At 38.2% G+C, this 10459-nt stretch overlaps 1 protein-coding gene across 1 annotated transcript; it reads right to left on the reverse strand.

Annotated features, from left to right (window-relative positions):
* Nucleotides 1-892: 892 nt before the first annotated feature.
* LOC130092383 (uncharacterized) lies at nucleotides 893-9371 on the reverse strand. The gene is made up of 6 exons (XM_056260232.1): nucleotides 9287-9371; nucleotides 8021-8070; nucleotides 3690-4004; nucleotides 2018-2278; nucleotides 1832-1891; nucleotides 893-1094 (listed from the first exon to the last, which is right to left on the reverse strand). Coding segments are annotated over exons 1-6 (789 nt in total). The 5' UTR covers nucleotides 9289-9371; the 3' UTR covers nucleotides 893-993.
* Between the last annotated feature and the right edge of the window lie 1088 nt (nucleotides 9372-10459).

Below are 10459 nucleotides of genomic sequence, written 5' to 3' on the forward strand. Positions count from 1 at the left end.
TGCTTTAATTGGTTTAGTTTTTCAGAACACACTCTTTCAAAGCAGATTCAGTGCAAATACAATATTAAGCCGGTAACAAAAGCAACAAGAGTAAAGTAAAAACTCTAGATGATGAAGACACTTTAGAAGAAGCAAGAAACTGCCTCAGGCCGAACTAAATATAAATATATTTAACCATATATATTAAAAATCTTTACAGATACAATACAGTACAGTGCTTCAAATCAGCTTTACAGTGATAAACAGGAAATAATGACCAGTGGTTTCTGCAGTAAAGCAGCTCTACAGAAGACAATAGTCATTGTTCAGTCAAAGTTGAATCAGCTAAATCAGCTCTACAGTCATTATTCAGCTCAGATCAGTTTACGTTTTTTTATAGTGCAATCAAAGCAATAATATTACTGAATATGCTGTATATAAAGTATACATAAGAACATACACATTTTCTGTCTTTCAGAGTTTAGAATAGATATGCTTGCTCACTGTTTATACTGTGAATACTTCCCTGATTTGTTTAGAAAACAGTAGTTGATGGATTCAATAGAAACAAGTATTCCTAAGTTTATGTGACCTTTCAGGTTTCCAGTCCTGGTCTTTATCTAGGTCACTTTAACTAAATGCAGACGGTCAACAAACAGAACATTGGTGTAGGAGTGCAGTCCAAATGTTCATATGTGTTTTAAATCAAACACATATTGCCAAAATCCTCTGCAGATCTGTTGGCTCTGAAGGAAAATTACAAGTAACCAGTGACATCACTAGATGTTCTGAGATATATCCAGTTGCAGAATCACAGCAGTTTCAGAACCACAGCCTCAGGATGGAAGTGAGAGGCGGAGCTTATACAGGTCATATAGACTTGTGCTATACATGCACTTCCACACCTCACTTTCATACACTTCCATCCTGAGGCTGCGGTTCTAGCGCCGCTGGTCTGAAACTGCTGTGATTCTGCAACTGGACACTATGTACAGTTTATTTGATTGCAACCCTTTAGGAGGATTCATCATACATAACTACAAGTGTAATCAGAGTCAGAACCAGCAGAACCGCATACACAATCATTCCACCACTCGAAATCCAATACCATACACCTGGAAATAGAGAAGGTGGGAAGAAAGCACAATTTTTCTTTGTTAAACTCACTGCTTAAAAAAACTGTAAAGCTTTTAGTAATGGGATACATTTTTCATCAAAAGTATTGCAGTCACGGATCAAAAATTAATATGTGTGAATCAAAAATGTAAAAACACGTGTAAATAAATATTGCACAAAACTGAAAAACAAACAATGTGGTCATGGATTGAAAAAATGTGAATCAAACATTTAAAATGCATTTAAAAAATAAGCATAAATCAAAACTTTAAACACATTTAAAATTATATTACACAAAACTGCAACATGAAGGCACAGTTATTTTGAAGTTTTCAGTAACATGACTGAACATTTATCTGCATCTAGGACTAATTCTATCGCTTACTGCATGTTTAAGCCTAGTCTCAGACTAAAATCCATGTTTGAGCAGTTTTAACTGAAGGCATTTCTTAAAAAATGTCAGTGTCATTGTTTTGTCTCAAGATTCAAACTAGTAATGTTTTTTTCTAAGGCACGTTTATAAAAGCTGTCCTAATTTATAAAAAGTCACGTTTATAAAAAATGTCCAAATTGAAGTAAGTCTAATACAGGCTTAATCTAAAACCTGTCTGTGAAACCAGGCCATAGTGTCTTAAAGGGATAGTTCACCCAAAAATTTATATTCTGTCAGTAATTACTCTCCCACAATACTTTTGGCAAGAAATAAATCCATACTATTGTCTCCTGTTTTACTTACTAATTTGTTCAGTGTCATCATCTGTGTTGTCCAGTTTTCCCTTGGATTCTGTCCTAGATTCTGTAGATGATATTGAAAGGTTTGTCACAATGTTATGCATCAAGTTGCTGTTCAAATCATGATGAATAAACCTCAGCTGTCCGCTTTATAAATAATATTTCAACATATCCACTGATCTTCTCTCACCTGTGACTGTGACTGTGATCAAGGCTTCATTATTAGAGTCCAGAGCTCTGTATGTTCCAGTGTCAGTGACTGTAAAGTCATGAATGATCAGAGTCTGGTCACTGACGGTCAGTCGATCACTGCTGACCCCGTGACCTCTGACCCCGTGACCTCTCCTCCACACCTCTGTCCAGCCGGAGCGAGAGTTTCTCTCCACTTTATCAGCGTTGATCAACAGAACATCCAACTTCAGATCCTCTCCTTTCTTCACTGAGATCTCATCTGAGGAGACACACACACACATTCAGCATTAATCATTATTATAATGTTTCAATCAATCCAAAACATTAGCACATATTAGGGGACAAAAAAAGTAACCATTTTAAAAATCAACCAATGAAACATCTATATTGGGATCCACTAATCTGAATATTAGGCAGGACGTGTCAAATTCAGTCTCTGCTGGTTACAGTCTAACATTATTACTAGGGCTGTCACTAATAATTTTTTGGTAATCAAGTAATCTGATGATTATTTGAATGATTAATCAAGTAATGTCAGGTTTTGGGTAGGTGAAAGGAGAGAGGACTCAAGTGCAGGACAATGGGTATTTAATGATAATAAAAATAAAACAGACAACAAATACCACCCCAAAGGGGAAACAAGACAGACTAGAAACGACTTGACCGAACCACACAGTACATATGACGACGATCTGGCACAGGACTGCAAACACGAGGAGAATAAATAGGGAGCAAACAAGGCAGGAAATGAGGGAGGAAAGGTGGGGCAAATCAACCAATATTCAGATAACAAGGTGGGCGGGTTTGGACAATGACAGGAGAGCACAAAGAAACACATGACAAGCCATGTGCTCACACCAAACATGACTAGAACACGCAGCCAATGAGAACTCATAAGGCACGTGTTCCCACAAAACATGACAACATGAAAGCACACAGCTAGTATAAAACAAGCTGTGTACTTCACAGAACAAGACAAAACGTGACATGAAAGCACACGCCGATGTAAACACGAACCGCGTGCTACACAAAACACAACACACGTGGGCAGAAGAGCGATTAGCCCGAGTGAACTCGAGACCGCGCGCTCACACGACAAGACCGTGCGTAAGCTCATCCTGTGCGCTCACAACAGAGGATAAACACGCGGAGCATGAATGTCCGAATCCGACACAGAACCGAAACCAAATTAGACCGACGTGCCGGGACATCCCGCTCCGCACATGTAGGTAAGGCACACAGACAAGAGAGCGCACGGCTCAAGCGCGCTCACACAAGGACAAGACAAAGCAGGAGTGTCAGAGCTCTGTCACAAAACCAAGAAATAAACTTGACAGAAGTGACAGAACCCTGACAGTAATCTGATCTTTTATTTACACATGCAAATGATAACAGTGCAACACTTCGCCTGAAACATTGAGCGGTTCTTATATGCTTTACCAAATGCACATTATGGGAAACCCAAACAGCAAACAGACGGAGTTCATGAGCAGCGTTTACTGTGAATGAAGCGCTCTGAGATGCTGGAGGAAACCCATAACCCGCACACATGGAAATAATTAAAGCATCGCGCTTCATTCTGAAACCCGCAGGGTTTCCGTTTTTTAGGAAATCCTGAATGTAGGAAATCCTGAAGCACAAGCTGATGGTTTGATCAGTTTTGACTTTACCATGGATATGAAGATGATATTCCCTGATCTGTCGCTTCACTTCTCTCTGATCATTATTGTAATAGTACACAAGTAAAATGTATTTCCCAGCGTCACTGTAGATCAGATCATTGATGATGACGTCACATGATCCTTCTTTACACACTCGACCATTTTCACTCTTACATTCTTCATTCTCACAGACAAGGATGTTTTTTGAGAGTCTGCTTAATTTAACTACAGTAATCTCTCTGTCATCAGATTCACACGACAGTGTGACGTTTTCTCCTTTCTTTTCCGTCACATGTTTAAGATTGTTTCCTTCAGGAGGGGATTCTGCAAATACAGACAGAGTAAAATTAATTCAATACAAAGTATCAATCCAGAAAAATACATGTATTGTTTCTCTCTATTCTCTATAATCTATGTCATCATTAAATATTCTTATTTTAGTCAAATACATGTATATATATATATATATATATATATACAGGTCCTTCTCAAAAAATTAGCATATTGTGATAAAGTTCATTATTTTCCATAATGTAATGATACAAATTAAACTTTCATATATTTTAGATTCATTGCACACCAACTGAAATATTTCAGGTCTTTTATTGTTTTAATACTGATGATTTTGGCATACAGCTCATGAAAACCTAAAATTTCTGTCTAAAAAAATTAGCATATCATGAAAAGGGTCTCTAAACGAGCTATTAACCTAATCATCTGAATCAACTAATTAACTCTAAACACCTGCAAAAGATTCCTGAGGCTTTTAAAAACTCCCAGCCTGTTTCATTACTCAAAACCGCAATCATGGGTAAGACTGCCGACCTGACTGCTGTCCAGAAGGCCATCATTGACACCCTCAAGCAAGAGGGTAAGACAGAAAGAAATTTCTGAACAAATAGGCTGTTCCCAGAGTGCTGTATCAAGGCACCTCAGTGGGAAGTCTGTGGGAAGGAAAAAGTGTGGCAAAAAACGCTGCACAACGAGAAGAGGTGACTGGACCCTGAGGAAGATTGTGGAGAAGGACCGATTCCAGACCTTGGGGGACCTGCGGAAGCAGTGGACTGAGTCTGGAGTAGAAACATCCAGAGCCACCGTGCACAGGCGTGTGCAGGACATGGGCTACAGGTGCCGCATTCCCCAGGTCAAGCCACTTTTGAACCAGAAACAGCGGCAGAAGCGCCTGACCTGGGCTACAGAGAAGCAGCACTGGACTGTTGCTCAGTTTTGCATGTCATTCGGAAATCAAGGTGCCAGAGTCTGGAGGAAGACTGGGGAGAAGGAAATGCCAAAATGCCTGAAGTCCAGTGTCAAGTACCCACAGTCAGTGATGGTCTGGGGTGCCATGTCAGCTGGTGGTGTTGGTCCACTGTGTTTTATCAAGGGCAGGGTCAATGCAGCTAGCTATCAGGAGATTTTGGAGCACTTCATGCTTCCATCTGCTGAAAAGCTTTATGGAGATGAAGATTTCATTTTTCAGCAGGACCTGGCACCTGCTCACAGTGCCAAAACCACTGGTAAATGGTTTACTGACCATGGTATTACTGTGCTCAATTGGCCTGCCAACTCTCCTGACCTGAACCCCATAGAGAATCTGTGGGATATTGTGAAGAGAAAGTTGAGAGACGCAAGACCCAACACTCTGGATGAGCTTAAGGCCGCTATCGAAGCATCCTGGGCCTCCATAACACCTCAGCAGTGCCACAGGCTGATTGCCTCCATGCCACGCCGCATTGAAGCAGTCATTTCTGCAAAAGGATTCCCGACCAAGTATTGACTATTGAGTGCATAACTGAACATTAGAGGTCGACTGATTCATCGGTTTTGCCGATTAGTTGTTTGGTGGAACTATTGTTATCGGCAAAAATCCACACTGATAGTTTTTCCGGGTTGCGTCCGTTGCTGGAGCGGCTGAGAAGTGCGCGCGGTCATTACACAGCACGAGAGCGCTCAGAACAGAAGAGACTGCTGGCATTATACAGAGTGAGAGCGGCCTCTAGAGGACAAATAACAAACTATCACTGGCTGAGTTGTTTACGTTAAAGGCCAATTTATACTTCTGCGTCGGGTGCGCGCAGTAGGTACGGCGTAGCATACGCACAGACGCGTACCATACGCCGTACCCTTCGCCGTAACCTGACGCGCACCTCCTCAAAAATGTAACTACACGTCGCGACGACGCGGACCGCAAGATCTGTGATTGGTCGGCTTGGGAGCATCGCGTTTCCTCCTATGTATTTCCGGCGTGTTCTTCTGCACCGCCCGCCATTTTTAAATTCTAAGTACAGCGAAACTGTTAAAAAAACAAAAAAATTACCTTTTCCACCTCGATAAGCTCCAACTCCAACATGATCTGCTCTCTTTCAGTCGACATTGCTTGTAGTAACCTAAACTCAAAACAGCCGCGAGGAATCTTCTTCTTCTTGCCGCGAGGAATCTAAACACAGTGGAACATTAAAACCCTCCGCCGCCAACTAGCGTTTCGGCGCTGTACTGCAGAGCAACGCAGACCTAAACGCAGAAGTATAAATGCTCATGACGGCGTCGCCTACGTGCGTAGCGTACGCCGTACACTAGACGCAGAAGTATAAATTGGCCTTAACACGTGAGGCAGCGCGCAGCACGGAGAGAACACGCAGCGAGAGCGCTGACATTTAAAACACCGACAGCGAAACGGTATGAATACATATCACTAAAGTATAGCCATATCATTACAAATTAATTCATTTGTTGACTAGATGCTGCATCAGCAGAGAAAGAACAGTAGTTTGCCGTCAAGGCTGTGAGGACTCTAACATTACCTCAGTCAACCGTTAATGCAATGTGACAAAAACACACGCAGACCTGACCCAAATGTTTTATGGCGCAATTGTTACCATCTATTTGCATTATTTTTATACGGCTGGTCACTTTTATGCATTCATTAGCCGACGAAGTTGCATATTTAAAACTAGTGACGTGATTGCTTTCTCAACATTGATATGTTCATGCAGCCAACAGAAACGTAAACTAATCAGAAACGCGTTCGATTTAAGATCTTTTTAATCACTACAATAGATCTTGTTATTTTTGATTAGATAATCATCAAGTGTTCTTAAATATAGAAGCAAATAAAGTGAGAGACTATAGGCTACATTACGTATACATTAGGTCTTTATTACATTTTAATGGCCATCTTTAAGCACGACTCTTTGGAATCATATGAAATGGTAACACTTTACAATAACATTGCATTTTTAGCATTAAATAAGGTTAATACATGTTGTAGAAGAATTATTCATTGTTACGGTAGTTTGTTAATTTCAACATTTACTAATGCATTTGAGATGGAGTTTTAATTCTTACTTTTTCTTTTATTACCTTAGTTAATGTACTATGAATGAACTAACATGAATGATAAAGGTACAATTGTATTGCTCATATTAATACATGCAGTAAAAAGGTATATTGCATTATGCATATATTTCCTGAAAGCTAGTTAATACATCCTTGTTTACAAATGGGACTTGGGGCAAAGTGTTACCTATGAAATGTACGTATGTTTCTAGGTTATAGTTAACGAAACCTGTAATATTTTAATGTTTAAATTATTTTCTGTATAAAGTTTTAATATATTCATATTTATTTATTTAATTGAGCACATTTCAGTTTAGCACTGTTTTATTGTGAGTATGATGTTTGTTTTTAATCCAGTATCCATTAAAAAAAATATCGGTTGAATTATCGGTTATCGGCATGTACGGTCAAACCTAGATATCGGTATCGGTAAAATCCACTATCGGTCGACCTCTACTGAACATAATTATTTGAAGGTTGACTTTTTTTTTTGTATTAAACACTTCTTTTATTGGTCGGATGAAATATGCTAATTTTTTGAGACAGGAATTTTGGGTTTTCATGAGCTGTATGCCAAAATCATCAGTATTAAAACAATAAAAGACCTGAAATATTTCAGTTGGTGTGCAATGAATCTAAAATATATGAAAGTTTCATTTTTATCATTACATTATGGAAAATAATGAACTTTATCACAATATGCTAATTTTTTTAGAAGGACCTGTATGTAATAAGGAGCCAACAATATTAGCTGTGCCACATTTTACCATTTCAAATGATGTCAGTGCAGATGTTGTGAATTCCTGAACATGTTTATTAATAAATGAACTGCATAGAGAAGTAGTTATGGTGTGTGATAATGTATAATGATAAATTTCCATCATTAATCCACAAATGTCAAGCAAAGTCAATTGGTGCAAAAGAGAAACAATCGAGAATAACTAGATAAACCTGGACTTGAAAATAAAACATTGTTATAATATGTGAACAAAAATGGTACTGACCGCTATAATTGATAAAGCAAAACAGCAGAAGCAGCAGAGTATACGAATACCTGAGAAAACAGAAGAGCGGGTTTATGTCACAGATTCAGGCTAATAATCACAAACATATTTATACAGGGAAAAAACACTTTCTTGAGAGGTAAAATATTATTACACATTCCTTTTCATTTAGTCTGAATATTTAACACATGTGCATATGATAAAAATGTGTAATACTGAAAATGATCAGTCAAACTGAAAGAAACAACAGGCGTTTGGAAATTTGGTGATAATCTAAGAATGATATTAGTAACCCCAATAATAAAAACCATCATAATCATGATCAATATCATCATCATGATCTCAGTAGTGGATACCTTCAGCAAACATGTCGGCTGCGTTCAGCGCTGACAAAACGTTGCAGAACGTTTTTTAAACAGAAACGGTGACGCGTTGAACACACTGTTGTGATGACGCAAGAGTTGCAACTACGGCAGCTGAGAAGGCTTTTTGTGTTCTTTGTGAAGAATTTTCGGAGCCTGATGAAGTCGGTATAAATATGTGTTTAATACTACAAAATATGCCCGATGTTACAGTTACTGCACTTGCCGCCCAGAACACAAGAGAACATCCCAATCGAGTGAAGGGATTTGTGGAAACTGAAACGGAAGCACATCTTACCTAATAAAGACTAAAACACATCTATTTAGCCTCACATACTGACTTTATTTGTTGTTCATACTGTGTTATTAATACCCTGTATTTTCTTTCTCATTTTTAGGAAAAGCACTTTACATGCATTGTTTATTTCTATACCAAATGTCATACACTTGCAATGAAGCTAAAAATATAAACAACTACATCATTATGTTGATATCCTATATTTTTACAATAATACTTACGACAAACATGTCTTCTAATATCCTCAGTTGTTGCATATCGAACACATTTGTAAATTACTCCCATTGTGCGAGTTCACTTTAATACCGTGTGCTTTATACACATGTTGCTGCTGATTGGACTGCAGTTCTGACACGCCCACCAAACAAGAGAAAACGCATCTCAAACCCCGTTGCACACCGGTGCACGCCGATTCCAGGAAACATGACGTTCAACCTGGAAACCGTAGCAAAACGTTGCGCACCGTTGTGATCTTGAACGTGCCCGTCGACTTATTTCCTTAGCATCTTTAGCAGGATTAGCTTTCCACAAACAGAAACACAACTATTGGTTTAATCACACAAAAACACACAGACTGGATTTATATTTAAAAACATGAACACTTACATAGTAAAACTTCGACATGAGTCTTTTGTTCAGGCGTCAAAACTTAAATTACTGCATGTAGCGAGTGGTGAGACCGAGAGGAAAAATACAAAACTGAAAGTAAATTCCTGAAAATCATCATGTGACTTCCTTGAATCCTGAATCCTGAATCTGGATTGGAGCCTCGTGTCACGTGACTGACTCTGTCCTCTCCACTAGGGGGCGGAGATCTCTGAACCAGTTCCTTTTTTCTTTTTTATAACATTATGGGAATAAAAAGTCATACAAAAAACTTAAATCTATAACAAAAACAGAATCTTATAACAAAATTCTGCATCTTATATCAAAATTCAATCATACATCTAATACATCAAGTATCCTTTTCAACAGCTCCCATAAACCAGTTCATCAGTTTCAAGTTTTATTTGTAAAACAGTACAGAACATATTAGACACATTTGTATAATAAAAACTAAGCTCTTGAGTTAATAATATTTTATTTAAAGCTCTTCATTAAACAAGCCCTACAATTTAATAAAATACATATTTTACAGAAACTTCATATTTAATGGTATTATATGATTTGTTAAATGCATTTAATAGATTTCACTTTCAATAAAACATTTGTGATTGGTGGTAAATGTGTTTGCATGTTTTGACTGAGTTTTTGCTGCATTTACAGTTTCTGGAAGATTTTTGTTCAGTTTCTCCCGTCACTAATCAACAGTTTCCCACAAAGATGAGCGTTTCAAGAAAAAATAAAATAATATTTGGGCATTATTTATAGTATGATTGGTCATTATTTTCTTCTACTGGATATTATTTCAAAGCAGATTGAGCTGTCAAACAATGTATATAATACAGCATGATGTTCAGTGACTGATAAATTATTTATTTAATAAAGGCAATCATTCGCAAATTTATTTATTTCCAAGGATAGCCCCTTGAGATGAACCATCTCATTTTCAAGGGGGTCCCTATACAATACAAAGAGACCAACATCATAATAGAAAATCAAAAAAAAGAAAAAAGAAAAGCAAATACAACACAGGTGTCACAGAACGCTCGACGACGCCTCCTCCTGGTTTCACCAGATCCCTCTCTCCTGCGTATTAGGACTTCATTTCCCATTATCCTTCCCTGCTCATTATCTCCTGATTAATCACCCCTTCATTGCATCAGTATCACCTGTGTA

This window comes from Rhinichthys klamathensis, unplaced genomic scaffold (assembly GCF_029890125.1).
Source record: "Rhinichthys klamathensis goyatoka isolate OS25496 unplaced genomic scaffold, OSU_Roscu_1.1 h1tg000176l_1, whole genome shotgun sequence".
Lineage (NCBI taxonomy): Eukaryota > Metazoa > Chordata > Actinopteri > Cypriniformes > Leuciscidae > Rhinichthys > Rhinichthys klamathensis.